The sequence below is a fragment of the Panulirus ornatus genome, chromosome 18 (genome assembly GCF_036320965.1).
Source record: "Panulirus ornatus isolate Po-2019 chromosome 18, ASM3632096v1, whole genome shotgun sequence".
NCBI lineage: Eukaryota > Metazoa > Arthropoda > Malacostraca > Decapoda > Palinuridae > Panulirus > Panulirus ornatus.
In genome coordinates, this window is record NC_092241.1 from 51941136 (window position 1) to 51962226 (window position 21091).

At 39.7% G+C, this 21091-nt stretch overlaps 1 protein-coding gene across 2 annotated transcripts in view; it reads right to left on the reverse strand.

Moving 5' to 3' along the window:
* LOC139755091 (non-lysosomal glucosylceramidase) overlaps nucleotides 1–21091 on the reverse strand; it is a 135126-nt gene that overhangs the window by 58853 nt on the left and 55182 nt on the right. For both annotated transcript variants that reach the window (XM_071673206.1, XM_071673207.1), the window contains one exon: nucleotides 8793–8913. In XM_071673206.1, the coding sequence (XP_071529307.1) occupies nucleotides 8793–8913 (121 nt within the window). The remainder of the gene's footprint in view (nucleotides 1–8792; nucleotides 8914–21091) is intronic.

A 21091-nucleotide genomic window follows, 5' to 3' on the forward strand; every position in this document is an offset into this window, starting at 1 on the left:
CGGGGTGGTATGCAAAGTGAGAGAGTCAGGGAGAGTTTTTTGGTAAAGAGAGAAGAGTTGGTGAAAGCCTTGTGGAAGATGAAATCTGGGAAGGTGAGGGGATTGGATGGTATTGCAGTTGATTTATCAAGAAAGGGGGTGACTGTCTTGTTGATTGGTTGGTAAGGATATTCAATGTATGTATGGATCATGGTGAAGTGCCTAAGGATTGGCAGAATGCATCCATAGTGCCAGTGTACAAAGGCAAAGGGGATAAAGCTGAGCGTTCAAACTTTAGAGGCATAAGTTTGTCGAGTATTCCTGGAAAATTGTATGGGAGGATATTGATTGAAAGGATGAAGGCATGTACAGAGCATCAGATTGGGGAGGAACAGTGAGATTTCAGAAATGGTAGAGGATGTGTGGATTAGGTGCTTGCTTTGAAGAATATATGAGAGAAATACTTGGAAAAACATAGGGATTTGTATGTAGCATTTATGGATCTGGAGAAGGCATATGATAAGTTGATAGATATGCTTTGTGGAAGGTGTCAAGAATATTTGGTGTGGAAGGAAAGCTGCCTGATGCAGTGACAAGTATTTATCAAGGGTTTATGGCAAGTGTACAAGTAGGAAGAGAGGAGTGTGACTGGTTTCCAGCGAAGGTCAGTCTGTGACAAGGGTGTGTGATGGCCCTATGGTTGTATAATTTCTTTATTATGCAAGAGTTTTGGAGAGAGGGGCGAGTATGCAGTCTGTTGGGAATAAGAGCACCAGGGAAGTGAGTGAATTGTTGTTCTCTGATGATACTGCACTGGTTTACATGAGATGTGTGGTAATAAAAAGAGTGTGTTTGACAGAGCAGAAGAGGGTGTGCTGAAATGGTTTGGACATATGGAGAGAATGAGTATGGACACATTGACAAAGAGGGTATATGTGTCAGAGGTGGAGGGAACAAGGAGAAGCAGGAGACCAAATTGGAGGTGAAAGGATGGAGTGAAAAAGATTTTGAGCAATCGAGGGCTAAACATGCAGGAGGATGAAAGGCATGCACGAAAAAGCTGAAACAATGTTGTATACTGGGGTTGACATGCTGTCAATGGACTGAAGCAGGGCATATGAAAAGTCTGGGGTAAACCATGGAAAGGTCTGTGGGGCCTGGATGTGAATAGGGAGCTGCAATTTCAGTGCATTACACATGACAGCTAAAGACTGAGTGTGGGCGGATGTGGCCTTTTTTTGTCTTTCCTGGTGCTGCCTCACTCACGCAAGGGTTGGCAGTGCTTTTCCCTATGGGGCGAGGTGGCGTCAGGAATGAATGAAGGTGAGCAAGTATGAATGTTTACGACAGGGTGGATAATTTTTACTCGTTTTTGATATTCATATGGGGGTAGTGCAGAAAAATTGTGGATCCATGAGAAAAAGTTTCGCAAAAAATACGGATTCTCTGCGCTAACACCCTAAGTCCCCTCGAGGGGCTCAAAAATTGAAAATTAAGGTATCCAAAAGGTGCATTTATAGAAAAAAATCTAAAACTGAAAATATGTTTATTTTTTCATGGGGTAAAGCAAATTTTATAGAAATATCCTTAATTAAAAAATATTTCTGAAATCTGAAAGGAATTGAACAACTCCTTCAGCCCCCAAGGAAATTGAAAATATGTATAGCATTTTTACTAAAAATACCACCAATCCTAAAAAATTGCTTAAAATCTAATTGCAATATTTTTAGCCATAGGTGCTATACTAATGTGATGTTTTAGATACATTTAAATACCGTTAAAAGTTTAAGACAAATATTTCAACAAGTTATCTAATCCATGAGTGATGAAAGCTATAGATTATTTCACCCATATGCACAAAATTTAGTATTTATCCCAATCGAAGAAGTTTCCCATTAAATGGTTACAGTAAACATCTTTTATGCACAGAACATTATTTCCTCATAGGAACTAGCCAATTATGTGTCCTTTATTCGCATGCCTCATGTCAGTCACATGATAGGTGCATGATAGCTTGGATTTCATTGGCCCAACTAGCAAGGGGATAGCTCATTACTCAGTCACATTCGAGTGCTCTTAGAGGAATGGTGTTATATGTTATTTTCATCAGTGAAATGGCAAGCCGCAGTACTAGGCAAGCAACTAAGTGCCCTATATTTGGTCAACCAGAACAACTGAAACAAACTTTTACCAACATAAGGAAATTTGATGAATACATGCCAGTTGGAGCAAAATAAAATATCATTCTCTACTTCAAAGGAACAAGCATTTTCAGGAATTTGTGATGTAGTTACTGATTTCATCATGGAAATCTAGCAATCAGCATCAATTCCTATTGTAACAAAAAAGCAACTAGAGATATGATCAATATTTATCACACAAAATATAAGACTTTTATATCACTATAAAGAAGAAAAGATACTGCCTCATAAGAAGTGAAGCTCAATGAATTTCAGAGCCAAGCAAAAGAGCTTTTAGATCATGCTGCTTGTAAATTTTCAAATTTGAATTCTTATAACTGTCTAGCCATAAAGAAAGTTCCTAGAAATGAACATGAATTTTTGACAGATCAAAGGTCAGAGAGAAATATGATAATTGGAGGTGTAGGAAGTCAAGAAAGCTTGAGAATTAGAAAAAGGTCTGAATGCAAAATTAAGGATAAACATCAACAAGATATTGAATTTGGCCATTCATCTTCATCTCTCGTAGTTCTTACTTCATCTTCAGAATCAGAGACAAACTTACATGAACCATCAGACTATGGAACAGAGTTACCTCCTAGTGCCAAGAGAGATTTCAATAAAAAGAAATTAACTTCTAATCTCTCAGATATAGCATGTACTTGTGACGGAACAGGTGTATTAGACAGGTCAGCAGTAACTATTTCCAGTTCACTACTGCAAGATACAGGTGAAATTGATGGAAGCAATACCAATTTAGTTGTTTACAAAAACAAAATTTGCCATGAAAGGCAAAAAGCACACAATGAAAGTCAACAGTGCAGTGAGATGGACACAACTAACCCTTTTGCCATTTACTTTAATGGGCACAAGGATAAAATTATTGTCAGAGAACAAAAAGACAGCAAATTTTCAAAAACCATTGTAAATGAAGAGCATATTTGTCTTCTAACAAGCCAGGCTCAAAATTTATTACATATGTTACTCCAAATTCCAGTAATGGCAGTGATATTGCAAAAAATGCAAGGTTTTCTCATTTCATCAGATGGTGATCTAACATATTTGAGAGCAATTGCATGCAATGGCACTGCTGTAAATACAGGCCCTAAAAATGGAGTAATAACACTTCTAGAACAAAATAGTGGCAAGCCATTGCAATGGCTTGTTTGCCAGCTTCATGCTAATGAATTGCTTTTCAGGCTCTGATCACAACAATGGATGGTAAAACAAGTGGACCAATTGGATTTATACAAGTTGGCAAAACATTACCAGACTGAGAAAATTCCAGTTGATATAGCTTTTATATAAAGGCTATCGAATCACAAGAAACTGAAGTAGACCCTGATGAACTGAGTACCAATCAAAAATACTTATTTGATATTTATCAAGGAATCTCTAAAGGCACATTGTATGATGCAGTATCACATGGTAATCCAGGAAGAATATCTCATTCACAGTGGTTGACAACAGCAAATCAAGTTCTACCTCTCTATGTTAAAACATCTGAGCCTTCAAATACTTTGCAAATACTATCTGAATTTATAATGAAAGTTTATGCACCTATGTGGTTCAAGATAAAATGCAAACCCTCCATCAAAAATGGTGGTCAACATTTGCATGAAACCATTGTCCATACTTGCCCCATTGCTAACAATATCAACCATGCCTGAGGAAACAAAGAAAGATCATTGGGGGGTTCCAAACAACAAACTATGCATAACTCTGGAAAATACACTATAAATTCTCAAATTAAGGGGTAACACCATCATGGCTCACTATACACACTGAAAACCCCACAGACAACATCAAATAATCTAAGATAAAAGTGGATTTTTTTTATACACATTTGCCATTTCCCACATTAGTGAGGTAGCAGCAAGAACAGAAGACAAAGTCTTAGTGGGATAATCCTCTGTTCCTTCTTTTGGAAAAGTAAAACAAGTAAGGGAGGATTTCCAGCCCCCTGCTCCCACTCCTTTTAGTCACTTTCTACAACATGCAAGGACTATTTGGGAAGTATTCTGTCTCCCCTATCCTCAGGGATAAAAAGTGGAATGTATGTGACCATGATGAAAACCAACAGAGGAGATAGTCTATCTACTTTCCTATTATCCTTTACTCCATTACCCATCTACAGAGAGTGGAACAGCTGCAAAAAGGCAAGTTGTGAAGAGAGAAACTCTCTCTAGCTACTTGGGTCACAAGCAAATATATGTGAGGAGGAGTTGCTTAAAGATGGACTAAATCAAGTAAATTCATACAGATATATATAATACTGTTTCCAACAATCAACGGTCAACTAACTTTTTTCAATAAAGAAATGCTATACAAGTGAACTTCAGATCCATAAAAAATGTCTCTAAAGTTAAACACAATATTCAAAAAGTCAACAGATAGTATACATCCAGGCATCAAGCAAGAAATTTCTAAGATGGCCAATGGTGCTACCATGAATTACACCATGCCTACATGAATTACACCATGCCTAAGTCTAACATCTAGAAATCCACTGAGTTAACAACCAGAGGAATGCTCAGCTGGTTTTTACTCATCTAAGTGAGACAAACTTTATGGAAGCAGAACAAAAATAGAGCTTTTCTGATACTGGTGACAGTGAACCAAACTCTGCATCCTTAGAATGGATCGAACAAAAAGTCAGGCTGTCCTTGAATGCTTGGGTGGTAGTGGCATATGCCTATGGTCATACATGACAAGAAAAGAGAGCCACTGCCTTGCATGGCCAATCCATGGTATCTTCACCTCTGTAAGTTAGTCATGGGAAAAAATATAGGCAACTACAACTGTATTTAGATGATGCTATTTCATTAGGTGAACCAAAGTAAGAGTTGGGTAGACTGACAACACACATCATCATTCAGAATTAGGATGTTGTAAGAAGATACATATAAAAGCCATTTACAATTCTTTACACAGAATTTACATATTCCATATAGATGATAAACAAGGATGTCACTGGAAATCTGAAGAAAATATTTTTATTTTTTTATTTTTCTTATGCTTTGTTGCTGTCTCCCGCGTTTGCGAGGTAGTGCAAGGAAACAGACGAAAGAAATGGCCCAACCCACCCCCATACACATGTATATACATACGTCCACACACGCAAATATACATACCTACACAGCTTTCCATGGTTTACCCCAGACGCTTCACATGCCCTGATTCAATCCACTGACAGCACGTCAACCCCGGTATACCACATCGCTCCAATTCACTCTATTCCTTGCCCTCCTTTCACCCTCCTGCATGTTCAGGCCCCGATCACACAAAATCTTTTTCACTCCATCTTTCCACCTCCAATTTGGTCTCCCTCTTCTCCTCGTTCCCTCCACCTCCGACACATATATCCTCTTGGTCAATCTTTCCTCACTCATTCTCTCCATGTGCCCAAACCATTTCAAAACACCCTCTTCTGCTCTCTCAACCACGCTCTTTTTATTTCCACACATCTCTCTTACCCTTACGTTACTTACTCGATCAAACCACCTCACACCACACATTGTCCTCAAACATCTCATTTCCAGCACATCCATCCTCCTGCGCACAACTCTATCCATAGCCCATGCCTCGCAACCATACAACATTGTTGGAACCACTATTCCTTCAAACATACCCATTTTTGCTTTCCGAGATAATGTTCTCGACTTCCACACATTCTTCAAGGCCCCCAGAATTTTCGCCCCCTCCCCCACCCTATGATCCACTTCCGCTTCCATGGTTCCATCCGCTGCCAGATCCACTCCCAGATATCTAAAACACTTCACTTCCTCCAGTTTTTCTCCATTCAAACTCACCTCCCAATTGACTTGACCCTCAACCCTACTGTACCTAATAACCTTGCTCTTATTCACATTTACTCTTAACTTTCTTCTTTCACACACTTTACCAAACTCAGTCACCAGCTTCTGCAGTTTCTCACATGAATGAGCCACCAGCGCTGTATCATCAGCGAACAACAACTGACTCACTTCCCAAGCTCTCTCATCCCCAACAGACTTCATACTTGCCCCTCTTTCCAAAACTCTTGCATTTACCTCCCTAACAGCCCCATCCATAAACAAATTAAACAACCATGGAGACATCACACACCCCTGCTGCAAACCTACATTCATTGAGAACCAATCACTTTCCTCTCTTCCTACACGTACACATGCCTTACATCCTCGATAAAAACTTTTCACTGCTTCTAACAACTTGCCTCCCACACCATATATTCTTAATACCTTCCACAGAGCATCTCTATCAACTCTATCATATGCCTTCTCCAGAAGAAAATATATATATGCAAAAAAGGAAAGGTAAAAATCAAAAGTTATGTAAAGTTAACTGTAAAATTCTTAAAGTCTTTATGATGGAACACCTGTTCCAAAACTTACATACAGGTGTGAAACCTTATTTTTTCTATCCACTAACAGGAAAGAAGTGGGAGCAGCAGAGATGGACAACTTGCAACATTTACAATTGTAAAAATCATTTAAAATCTAAAGTTATAAACGAAAACATTAAGAATATAATTGTCACAAAAAACTCAGAAAGAGGCATGGATGAACACCTTCTAAAATAGTATGCTCATGCAGGAAAAATTATTAATGAAAGGCTATAGAAGATTTATAATACTATTCATAACATGACAAAGTCAAAGAGGGAAGTAGACTGTAAGGGAGATGGCCAGATGCTGTGAGTGAACTGATGAAGGCAAGAGGTTCTTTCACTGAACAAAGAAGAGATCATGCATGCAGGAGTCATTTTGTTTTGTGTTAGAGTGAAAGTGTAAATGAAGATACTTGATGATACAGCTCAACGTACAAAGTGGCTACTTGAGCAGTGCTTTAGCAACATGGATAACTCTATTCATTACAAACACTGGACATGATACACGATGAATAGAATGTAAAAGAGAGCAATTAATGATAAAAAATAAACAAGCTCAGTTAGAGACAGAAAGCTGTAAGTCTCTTGGAGACTACATGAGAGATACTCAGGTTTACTTTTGACCTGAAAGTATAAACCAACGAAGAAAGACCCATAAAATTTATCATAAGTAAGTAATATAACTTTTGGGGCTTAAGAATGTCAAATATACAACTAAAGACAGCAGTGAACTGTGTTTTGTTGCCAACTACATACAAGGGTGTATGTGGATGGATATTATTAAAGTCATAAATCATCAGGTTACTGAAAACCTTCACAGCAAACAGCTGACTATGGAAGAGAAGTTTGCCTCATGTTCTCTTGTTGTTTCCCACAGTTATATCACTTTTGTTCCCTAATGTCCCCTCACAACTGGTTGTGACCATAAACATTAGCCTATGTCCATATCATCCTGCATTCCCAACTGTTCCCTCTAGTTTGCCTATGTCAAATCATATCATGCTGTGTTCCCTGTAAAGTTATGAGGCACCTACCTGAAAACTGAAGATGCCACAGCACACACTCTATCAGCAGCGCTGACAGTCACCAAGCATGAGGCCACTATAGCCACAATACAATCAATGGCATCAGTTATTAACCACAAGGGCCTTTCAGCAACCATGCTACCACCATTGATGACAGTCACCAGCCACAAAGACATAACAGCAACTACACTGACACCTTTAATGACAGTCACAATATGAGTTATCCGGCCACCAGTGCTGGCATATACCAATCAAAAGAACACTGGAGCAGCAATGATGTTACTAGCCAAGACACGGCAATAGTCAAACTGCCATCTCTGCTGACAATCACCAGCCATAAAGATACTGTTAATAATGGTGACCGTCACTAGCCATGAGAGCATAACAGTAGCAATACTGACTACTTTGTCAACAGCTGCTAACACTGGCAACAGCGCTAGAGAAACAATGTATTACCCTTAGTGGCAGTCATTGGAGGTCAAGATGGCAAACTAATAAATTTTCATCACAGACCAAACATTATTATGGCAATAATGTTTTAAGATTAGGAATAAAAATGAGGAATCATGAATCCTGAAAAAATAGAAATAATTCATACTCAGGTAAGCAATGGCACAATATTCTAAAAACCAATTCTTACCATGTGCAAGAATGGAAATAATACAATCAATATCGAAGGTCACATCTCATCAAACCTGCTTAAAGGTAGGTCTGGATAGATTATTTCTGATTTGACTAAATTGTATGCATAAACACAAGAATACCTCAAATTCTGTAATAACAAAACATTTGGAAACTCCAATCAGACTCTCTCCTTTAATGTACAAACCAACCTATACTCTTAAGTCTGAACTGCCATGCATACAATATGTTCTGCATCCTTTAAAGACACCACAATAAGCTAAACTACAGGATCTGTCCTGTATGTGGGAATGAAGGTCTCATCAACTATGACTGAAAAAATGCTACTCTATGAAACAAATTATTCATAATCTCTGATGTAATGCTACCTTGCAAAACAATCTAACAGAATCTGAGCAAATATTAACAAACATTAAATATCAAAGCCCACCTTTCACTGGAAGTTACCTGGTATCATGTTAAACATATCTTTCAGTGCTACCACATATCCTCTATTCCACATGCTTGTGTTCAGCACTGCAGTGCAACAAAGCACTTGTAGTGATGAAAACATTTAAAAAAAATAAAAATAACATACTAGTTTTAGTCAAAGGTACATCTCTTGTGTCCAACTCTCCATCCAACTTCAGGTCATTCCAAATGGTGTCACCAGGCCCCAAAGGGTCAAATCCTGGACAGTTAGACACTGATACTCCAGTCTGTGAACAAGAAGACTTATTTGTTAGATACACCTTTGTTGTCAAGCAGACTCTTCAAGACAATTTATATAAGGAAAAAGTTCATATGGTAGATGTTCCATGCATCAACTAAGTTACCCAGCATGTTCAAATAAATCAAATAACAAATAAAGGGGGGAATATCAGCACCATAAATATAAATGTTAAATTACTAAAAGAATGAATAAGTTCATGTGTGAGGTACCCAGGAATACATGAAAGGACTGACTTATGATTCTGTGGAAGGACAGTTAGGAAGCATATGTAAAATTATCTTATCTCTTATAAATATACTTGATCACTGTTTCCCGCATCAGTAAGGTATCACCAGGAAAAATACAAAGAATGACCATACACTCATCTACAGTGAAAGTTTTTACGAAGGATGTAAGGCATGTGTACAAGTAGGAAGAGAGGAAAGTGATTGGTTCTCAGTGAATGTCAGTTTGACAGGGGTGCATGATGACTCCATGGTTGTTTAATTTGTTTATGGATGGGGTGGTTAGGGAGGTGAATGCAAGAGCTTTGGAGAGAGGGGCAAGTATGCAGTTTGTTGTGGATGAGAGGGCTTGGGAAGTGAGTCAGTTATTATTTGCTGATGATACAACACTGGTGGCTGATTCGGGTGAGAAACTGCAGAAGTTGGTGACTGAGTTTGGTAAAGTGTGTTAAAGAAGAGAGCTGAGAGTAAATGTGAATAACAGCAAGGTTATTAGGTTCAGTAGGGTTGAGGGACAAGATAATTGAGATGTAAGTTTGATTGGAGAAAAACTGGAGGAAGTGAAGTGTTTTAAATATCTGGGGTTGGATTTAGCAACAGATGGAACCATGGAAGAGGAAGTGAGTCACAGGGTGGGGGAGGAGGTGAAAGTTCTGGGAGCGTTGAAGAATGTGTGGAATGCGAGAACATTATCTCGGAGAACAAAAATGGATATGTTTGAAGGAATAGTGGTTCCAACAATGTTATATGGTTGCAAGGCATGGGCTATAGATAGGGGTGTGCGGAGAGGGTAGAAGTGTTGGAAATGAGATGTTTGAGGACAATATGTGGTCTGAGGTTGTTTGGTCAAGTAAGTAATGAAAGGGTAAGAGAGATGTGCTTTAATGAAAAGAGTGTGGTTGAGAGAGCAGAAGAGGGTGTATTGAAATCGTTTGGTCACATGGAGAGAATGAGTGAGGAAAGATTGACAAAGAGGATATATGTGTCAGAGGTGGAGGGAAGAAGTGGGAGACCAAATTGGAGGTGGAGGGATGGAGTGAAAGAGATTTTGAGTGATCGGGGCCTGAACATACAGGAGGGTGAAAGGAGTGCAAGGAATAGTGAATTGGAACGATGTGGTATAACGGGGTCGACGTGCTGTCAATGGATTGAATGAGGGCACAAGAAGCATCAGAGGTAGACCATAGAAAGTTTTGTGGGGCCTGGATGTGGAAAGGGAGTGGTGGTTTCGGTGCATTATACATGACAGCTAGAGACTGAGTGTGAACAAATGTGGTGTTTGTTGTCTTTTTCTAGTGCAACCTTGCACATGCGCGGGGGAAGGGGGTGCTGTTTCATGTGTGGCGGGGTTGCAACGGGAATGGATGAAGGCAGCAAGTATGAATATGTACATGTGTTAATATGTATATGTATGGGGATGTATATGTATGTATACATTGAAATGTATAGGTATGTATATGTGCTTGTGTGGGCATTTATGTTGATGCATGTGTGTGTGGGTGGGTTGGGCCATTCTTTCGTCTGTTTCCTTGTGCTACCTCTCTAATGTGGGAGACAGCAACTAAGTACATAATAATAATAATAGAATATATTTATTTTCATTATACTTTGTCGCTGTCTCCCACATTAATGAGGTAGCGAAAGGAAACAGATGAAAGAATGGCCCAACCCACCTACATACACATGTATATACATACACGCCCACACATGCACATATACATAACTATACATTTCAACATATACATACATATACATACACAGACAAATACATATATACACATGTACATAATTCATACTTGCTGCCCTTAGCTATTCCCATCGCCTACCCACCACACATGAAATGTCACCCCCTCCCCCCCTTACGTGCGCAAGGGAGCACTAGGAAAGGACAACAAAGGCCACATTCGTTCACACTGAGTCTCTAGCTGGCATGTGTAATGCACCGAAACCACAGCTCCCTTTCCACATCTAGGCCCCACAAAACTTTCCATGGTTTACCCCAGACACTTCACATGCCCTGGTTCAATCCATTGACAGCATGCCGACCCTGGTATACCACATCGCCACATCGTTCCAATTCACTCTATTCCTTGGACACCTTTCACCCTCCTGTATGTTCAGGCCCCAATCACTCAAAATCTTTTTCACTCCATCCTTCTACCTCCAATTTGGTCTCCCACTTCTCCTTCTTCTCTCCACCTCTGACAGATATATCCTATTTGTCAATCTTTCCTCACTCATTCTCTCCATGTGACCAAACCATTTCAATACACCCTCTTCTGCTCTCCCAACCATCATTCATATTACCACTCATCTCTCTTACCTTTTCATTACTTACTACATCAAACCACCTCACACCACATATTGTCCTGAAACAATTCGTTTCTAATACATCCACCCTCCTCTGCACAACCCTATCTATAACCCACACCTCGCAGCCATATAACATTGTTGGAACCACTATTCCTTCAAAAATATCCATTTTTGCTCTTCGAGATAATGTTCTCACCTTCCACATATTCTTCAATACTCCCAGAACCTTCACCCCCTACCCTATCCTGTGACTCACTTTCGCTTCCATGGTTCCATCAGCTGTTAAATCCGCTCCCAGATATCTAAAACACCTCACTTCCTCAAGTTTTTCTCCATTTAAACTTACCTCCCAATTAACTTGTACCTCAACCCTACTGAATAATAACCTTGCTCTTATTCACATCTACTCTCAACTTTCTTCTTTTAAACACTTTACCAAACTCAGTCACCAACTTCTTCAGTTTCTCACCCGAATCAGCCATCAGCACTGTATCATAAGTGAACAAAAACTGGCTCATTTCCCAAGCCCTCTCATCCACAATAAACTGCATTCTTGCCCCTCTCTCCAAAACTCTAGCATTCACCTTCCTAACAATCCCATCCATAAACAAATCAAACAGCCATGCAGACATCATGCACCCCTGCCACAAATCGACATTCACTGGGAACCAATCACTTTCCTCTCTTCCCGAGGCCAAATATCGCCAAAAATTGTACACTTCTACATTTTAGAGGTAAGTTTTTTAAGTGTAACACCAGCCATATTCATGAATGATATACAGTTATTGTAAATTTCAATTGCTCTGTCACTTAAAAATCATGCATGATAGAACAATTTTAAAAACAGATTCAAATTCAGCATAAAAAGTACTATAAGTGCTATTCTAGTTTATGGGATAAAAAGAATTTTAAAAACTTGTTGACCGGTGTTATTATCTTAAGCTATAAATAATATGGCAGATACAAAAAAAAAAAACCATAAAATTAGTATACCATTGTCAAGTTGGCATGGGAATGGGTCCCCACACTTATGCTAGCAACGTAGATGTCCTCAGTCAATGCAAGTATACAATAATTAAGGTCTTTTCCAAGCATAAATTCTTTCTATATACTCCTAATCATATCATTTCAAACAATCTGTGATTTATTTTTGAGGTATGACCTCACAGGACACATACATACTTTTAAAATCAGGATGGTATAGAAACAAACTGGTAAGAGCTAAGACAAACATCCTGTTTTCCACATTTGTCATGATCGATAACAAATACATATCTTTTAGCATCTTTTACATAATTTACATACTCTTTGCATAGCATACTTTTTCATGCATATTTATCATTTCCAACTTCAGCGAGGTAGTATCAAAAACAGATGAATGTGCCTTACAAGGAAAAATCCTGTTTTGGCCCCTTTCTCTGTGCCTTCTTTTGGAAAATTAAAACTGGGGGAGAGGATTTCCAGCCCCCTACTACCACTCCTTTTAATCACCATCTACAACACGCAGGGAATTCTTTCTCCCTTATCCCCAGGGATAACATGTTTTTTATGTGTTCATATATTACATAAACAAACAGAACTTTCATTGAGTGAATGAATGAATAAATAAATACAATTCTTTCCACCAATAATATCAAGACCAATGCCATAGAAACTGTTTCTTTTATTCTAAAACTGCTATAGTGACCACCAACATATGGGATCATGTCCACACGACATATACACATTCACTCTGATGTATTGTGAATGACTGAGATGCCTGATAGTTTTTCCAGCAGATGGACTTTACAGCTGGGTACTTCTTAGGATAAATGTTGAAATAAGCAACAACTAAGATTTTAAACAGCAGTGAGAAGCTTTGAATCAACATGGGATGATGGAAATAGTCCTATAAGGGTTATCACAAGACAATGGAAGCAGTTTAAGGGTTAAAAATGTAATAACAAAGAGAAAAATGTAATACAATGTAATAGCCTAATTTTGTCTCATGAGCTCCAGTGAGATGGTCATCAAATATGTGACTCATGCACTAAAATATAATTATATCTAAAAAAGATGAATCTCATCGTGTTCAAGGATAACTGACCTATTCACATTAGAAGAAAAAAGTATGCATTTTGCTCTATTACAAACACTCTTTATATATATATTATATATATATATTATACTTTGTCGCTGTCTCCCTCGTTTGCGAGGTAGCGCAAGGAAACAGACGAAAGAAATGGCCCAACCCCCCCCCATACACATGTATATACATACGTCCACACACGCAAATATACATACCTACACAGCTTTCCATGGTTTACCCCAGACGCTTCACATGCCCTGCTTCAATCCACTGACAGCACGTCAACCCTGGTATACCACATCGCTCCAATTCACTCTATTCCTTGCCCTCCTTTCACCCTCCTGCATGTTCAGGCCCCGATCACACAAAATCTTTTTCACTCCATCTTTCCACCTCCAATTTGGTCTCCCTCTTCTCCTTGTTCCCTCCACCTCCGATACATATATCCTCTTGGTCAATCTTTCCTCACTCATCCTCTCCATGTGCCCAAACCACTTCAAAACACCCTCTTCTGCTCTCTCAACCACGCTCTTTTTATTTCCACACATCTCTCTTACCCTTACGTTACTCACTCGATCAAACCACCTCACACCACACATTGTCCTCAAACATCTCATTTCCAGCACATCCATCCTCCTGCGCACAACTCTATCCATAGCCCACGCCTCGCAACCATACAACATTGTTGGAACCACTATTCCTTCAAACATACCCATTTTTGCTTTCCGAGATAATGTTCTCGACTTCCACACATTCTTCAAGGCCCCCAGAATTATCGCCCCCTCCCCCACCCTATGATCCACTTCCGCTTCCATGGTTCCATCCGCTGCCAGATCCACTCCCAGATATCTAAAACACTTCACTTCCTCCAGTTTTTCTCCATTCAAACTCACCTCCCAATTGACTTGACCCTCAACCCTACTGTACCTAATAACCTTGCTCTTATTCACATTTACTCTTAACTTTCTTCTTCCACACACTTTTCCAAACTCAGTCACCAGCTTCTGCAGTTTCTCACATGAATCAGCCACCAGCGCTGTATCATCAGCGAACAACAACTGACTCACTTCCCAAGCTCTCTCATCCCCAACAGACTTCATACTTGCCCCTCTTTCCAAAACTCTTGCATTTACCTCCCTAACAACCCCATCCATAAACAAATTAAACAACCATGGAGACATCACACACCCCTGCCGCAAACCTACATTCACTGAGAACCAATCACTTTCCTCTCTTCCTACACGTACACATGCCTTACATCCTCGATAAAAACTTTTCACTGCTTCTAACAACTTTCCTCCCACACCATATATTCTTAATACCTTCCACAGAGCATCTCTATCAACTCTATCATATGCCTTCTCCAGATCCATAAATGCTACATACAAATCCATTTGCTTTTCTAAGTATTTCTCACATACATTCTTCAAAGCAAACACCTGATCCACACATCCTCTACCACTTCTGAAACCACACTGCTCTTCCCCAATCTGATGCTCTGTACATGCCTTCACCCTCTCAATCAATACCCTCCCATATAATTTACCAGGAATACTCAACAAACTTTTTTTTTTTTCTTTTTTTTTTTTATACTTTCTCGCTGTCTCCCGCGTTTGCGAGGTAGCGCAAGGAAACAGACGAAAGAAATGGCCCAACCCCCCCCATACACATGTATATACATACGTCCACACACGCAAATATACATACCTACACAGCTTTCCATGGTTTACCCCAGACGCTTCACATGCCTTGATTCCATCCTCTGACAGCACGTCAACCCCAGTATACCACATCGCTCCAATTCACTCTATTCCTTGCCCTCCTTTCACCCTCCTGCATGTTCAGGCCCCGATCACACAAAATCTTTTTCACTCCATCTTTCCACCTCCAATTTGGTCTCCCTCTTCTTCTTGCTCCCTCCACCTCCGACACATATATCCTCTTGGTCAATCTTTCCTCACTCATCCTCTCCATGTGCCCAAACCACTTCAAAACACCCTCTTCTGCTCTCTCAACCACGCTCTTTTTATTTCCACACATCTCTCTTACCCTTACGTTACTCACTCGATCAAACCACCTCACACCACACATTGTCCTCAAACATCTCATTTCCAGCACATCCATCCTCCTGCGCACAACTCTATCCATAGCCCACGCCTCGCAACCATACAACATTGTTGGAACCACTATTCCTTCAAACATACCCATTTTTGCTTTCCGAGATAATGTTCTCGACTTCCACACATTCTTCAAGGCCCCCAGAATTTTCGCCCCCTCCCCCATCCTATGATCCACTTCCACTTCCATGGTTCCATCCGCTGCCAGATCCACTCCCAGATATCTAAAACACTTCACTTCCTCCAGTTTTTCTCCATTCAAACTCACCTCCCAATTGACTTGACCCTCAACCCTACTGTACCTAATAACCTTGCTCTTATACCTCTGTAATTTGAGCACTCACTCTTATCCCCTTTGCCTTTGTACAATGGCACTATGCACGCATTCCGCCAATCCTCAGGCACCTCACCATGAGTCATACATACATTAAATAACCTTACCAACCAGTCAACAGTACAGTCACCCCCTTTTTTAATAAATTCCACTGCAATACCATCCAAACCTGCTGCCTTGCCGGCTTTCATCTTCCGCAAAGCTTTCACTACCTCTTCTCTGTTTACCAAATCATTTTCCCTAACCCTCTCACTTTGCACACCACCTCGACCAAAACACCCTATATCTGCCACTCTATCATCAAACACATTCAACAAACCTTCAAAATACTCACTCCATCTCCTTCTCACATCACCACTACTTGTTATCACCTCCCCATTTGCGCCCTTCACTGAAGTTCCCATTTGCTCCCTTGTCTTACGCACTTTATTTACCTCCTTCCAGAACATCTTTTTATTCTCCCTAAAATTTAATGATACTCTCTCACCCCAACTCTCATTTGCCCTTTTTTTCACCTCTTGCACCTTTCTCTTGACCTCCTGTCTCTTTCTTTTATACATCTCCCACTCAATTGCATTTTTTCCCTGCAAAAATCGTCCAAATGCCTCTCTCTTCTCTTTCACTAATACTCTTACTTCTTCATCCCACCACTCACTACCCTTTCTAATCAACCCACCTCCCACTCTTCTCATGCCACAAGCATCTTTTGCGCAATCCATCACTGATTCCCTAAATACATCCCATTCCTCCCCCACGCCCCTTACTTCCATTGTTCTCACCTTTTTCCATTCTGTACTCAGTCTCTCCTGGTACTTCCTCACACAGGTCTCCTTCTCAAGCTCACTTACTCTCACCACCCTCTTCACCCCAACATTCACTCTTCTTTTCTGAAAACCCATACAAATCTTCACCTTAGCCTCCACAAGATAATGATCAGACATCCCTCCAGTTGTACCTCTCAGCACATTAACATCCAAAAGTCTCTCTTTCGCACGCCTGTCAATTAACACGTAATCCAATAACGCTCTCTGGCCATCTCTCCTACTTACATAAGTATACTTATGGATATCTCGCTTTTTAAACCAGGTATTCCCAATCATCAGTCCTTTTTCAGCACATAAATCTACAAGCTCTTCACCATTTCCATTTACCACACTGAACACCCCATGTATACCAATTATTCCCTCAACTGCCAAATTACTCACCTTTGCATTCAAATCACCCATTACTATAACCCGGTCTCGTGCATCAAAACCACTAACACACTCATTCAGCTGCTCCCAAAACACTTGCCTCTCTTGATCTTTCTTCTCATGCCCAGGTGCATATGCATATATATATATATATATATATATATATATATATATATTATTATTATATATATATATATATATATATATATATATATATATATATATATATATATATATATATATATATATATATATATATATATATATACTTTTTTTTTCATATCCAAATGTTTCTACCTTAGTTAGGTAGCAAAAACAGTGAACAAAGCTCTCACTTACAAATATCCACTCTCTAGATGTCATGTATATTGCACCAAACCTCATATACTGATCCTCTTCATTGAAAGCATGTCACTCTCTGATATACCACATCAGTCCAATTAATTCTGTTCCATGCAGGCATTTCCTCTTCCTGAATGTTCATGTCCTGATACCAAAGAGCCTTCTCAACTCTCCTTCCATCTCCTTAGTCTTGCCCTTCCCCTTTTCCCCTCCACTTCTGACGTACAGAATCTTTTAGGTGATCTTTTTCTGCTTAACCTCTCTTTATGTCTGACCCATTTCTGCATACCCTGGTTAGCTCTCTCTGTCAAAGGGTGCCTATAACTGTACCATGCCACTCTCTTACACTGCATATAATAACTTTTCTCTCTCTCTTTCTTTCATACTTGTCTGCTGTTTCCCATATTGAAAACAAACAAAGAATGGCCATATTCATTCGTATACATTCTCTAGCTGTCATTTGCAATGCACCAAAACCATAGCCCACTATTCACAGACCTTTCTAAGGTTTTCCCTGGCCACTTCAAGTATCTTGGTTCAGTCCAATTAGACCTTGTCACCCCTGTATACCATATCTTTCTAATTCACTTGATCTCATGCACACCTTTCACCCTCCAGCAGGTTCAGTACCAGATCACTCAAAATGTTTTTCATTCCATCATTCCATCTCCAGTTTGGTCTCCCCTTTACTTTGTCCTCTACTTCCGACACATATATCTTTGCTGTCAACCTCTCCTTACTCACTCTCTACATTTGTCCAAACCATTTCAGCACACCCTTATCAGCTATTTCAACCACACTCTTCTTGTTACCACACCTCTCTTACCCTGATATTACTTAATCAAACCACTTCACACCACATATTGCCCTCAAACATTTCCTTTCCAACACTTCCACCCTCCTCTGCACATCCATATTCATAACTGTTTCCTGAGGGGTGTAGTGGTGAAGGGAACAGATGATGGTGAACAAGCATGTGTATGGGGACTGTGTGTGGTATGAGGTGGTTTGATCAAGTGGGTATGGAATGGGTGAGGGAGATGTGTGGAGGTAGGAAGAGTGTGGCTGAGACAGCAGGGGAGGGTGTGTTGAAGTGGTTTGAACATGTGAAGGTGGGTGAGGAGGGGTTGACAAAGAGGATATGTGCATCGGAGGTGGGGGGATGAAGTATGTGTATGCTGCTACCCTTTCAATCATCACTCTCCCATACAATTTACCATGTACTCTCAGCAAACTTTTACTTCTCTAAGTTGAACAGTCACTTATGTCCCCCTTGCCTTTACATAGCAGCATAATAAAGGCATGCTGCCAATCCTAAGGCACCTCACCTTGAACCATACATACACTGAAAATCCTAACTAATCCATAACACTATCATCCCTTTTCTTGAGAAATTCAATTACAATTTCATCCATTCTAGCCAATCTGCTATGCTTCATATTAAGCAAAGCTTTCACCAACTCTTCTTGTTTCTTCAAACCACTTGTTTCACATACTTTCACATCCTAAACTTCCTACATCTGTAATGCATTCAACAATGTCAAAATACTCACTCCATCTCTTCTTCATCTTTTTTCTTGCCTGTTACCACTTCCCCATCCGCTCCCTTCACTTATATTCCCATTGGTTCTCTTGTTCTCCTAACTTTATTCACCTCCTTACAAAACATCTTATCCTCTCTGAAGTTCACTGATGCTCTCTCAGCTCAACTCTCATATGTCCCCCTTGCCTCTATATAGCAGCATAATAAAGGCAAGCTGCTAATCCTAAGGCATCTCACCCTGAATTATACATGCACTGAAAATCCTAACTAACTGTTCCACAACACTATTCCCTCTCTTGAGAAATTCAGCTACAATTCCATCCATTCCAGTCAATTTGCTATGCTTCATCTTAAGGAAAGCTTTCATCAACTCTTCTCTTTTCTTCAAACCACTTCTTTTGCATACCTTTACATCCTAAACTTCCTACATTTGCCATTCTATCATGTAATGCATTCAATTGTCAAAATACTCACTCCATCTCTTCATCTCTTTTTTCCCTGTTACCACTTCCCCATATGCTCCCTTCACTTATGTTCCCATGGTTCTCTTGTTCTCCTCACACTATTCACCTCCTTACAAAACATCTTATCCTCTCTGAAGTTTGCTGATACTCTCTCAGCCCAACTCTCATTTGCTGTCTTTTTCAGCCCATGCACCTTCCTCTTGACCTCTCACTGCTTCCTCTTGTACATCTCCCTAACACTTGCAATACTTCCCAGCAAGTGACTTCTGTACATCTCCCTAACACTTGAGATACTTCCCTGCAAGTGACTTCTGTACATCTCTCTTTTCTCTTTCACTGACAACTTAACTCCCTCATCCCCCCACTCACTATCCTTTCTTAAACAACCACATCCCACCTTCCACATCCCACTATCGTAAACTATCATAAACAGCCTGGAAGGAACCTAATGGTCTGTTTGAAAGCCCCTTTATTCCTTTGTATTCTCTTACACATGGAGGCACTGCTTCCTAAATACCTTCATTCCACTCCTACATACCTACCTTCATATACTCTCATCTTTTGCCATTCTTCACCTAACCTCTCCAGGTATTCCCTCATACATGCCTCTTTATAAAACTCTCACTAAATTCTAATTCTTTTCATCTGAACATATTTTCTAAACAATAGCAAAACAGCATACTAATCTGAGCTGCAATATACTATAGGTAGTTTTATAAAGAAGTGTCTCATGATCACTTTTGTTTAGTAATTCCAAGTGCATTAGCATTCAAAGTTTACTGAAATATGAAAGATAACCAACTTTTCAAAATATGATAAATGCTGAACTGAGAGCTGAAGAGATATATGGATTTACTTTTCTGGGTGTGATGAATACTCACCTGCTCCTTAACCCCTTAATTCCGCAAATGAAAAAAAGATGTTTCCATTACGGCTACTGCAATTGTACTGATATAGGTTGCCTCATTCCACCCTCAGACATATTAAAGGCATTCTTTTTCAGTATGCAGAAAGGCCTTATGTCACTAGAAGATGCTGTCAATATCAGGAAAAATCCTGCTGTCAATTACTCATATCATACAGAGGGAGAAGGTATGGCTTTGTTCTTTGCAACTGTGTTCACTTGCTGAATTCCACAACTTGCTGTGAAGCCATGCATGCTTGGCCTAGTAAAGTACTGACTGTCTCTTGGGCACTAATAACAGAACATGCTGAACATGATTTTGATCACTGTAGGAAAGTGATCATGATTGTGATATAGAGAAACTAAGGGAATGTTCTAGAATAGACCAATGATAAGTGATTTAGATGGTTCAGGTCATTGTGCAGTGATAACAAAAATGTGTATAAAACTGTAAAGTATACATCTGACCTTTATGTAAACAAAAAATATAAAAAATGATTTATCATTTTCATTTATTATACTTTGTCGCTGTCCCCCACATCAGCGAGGCAGCACAAGGAAACAGAGAAAAGAATGGCCCAACCCACCCACATACACATGTATATACACATACACACCCACACATGCACATATACATGCCTATACATTTCAACGTATACATA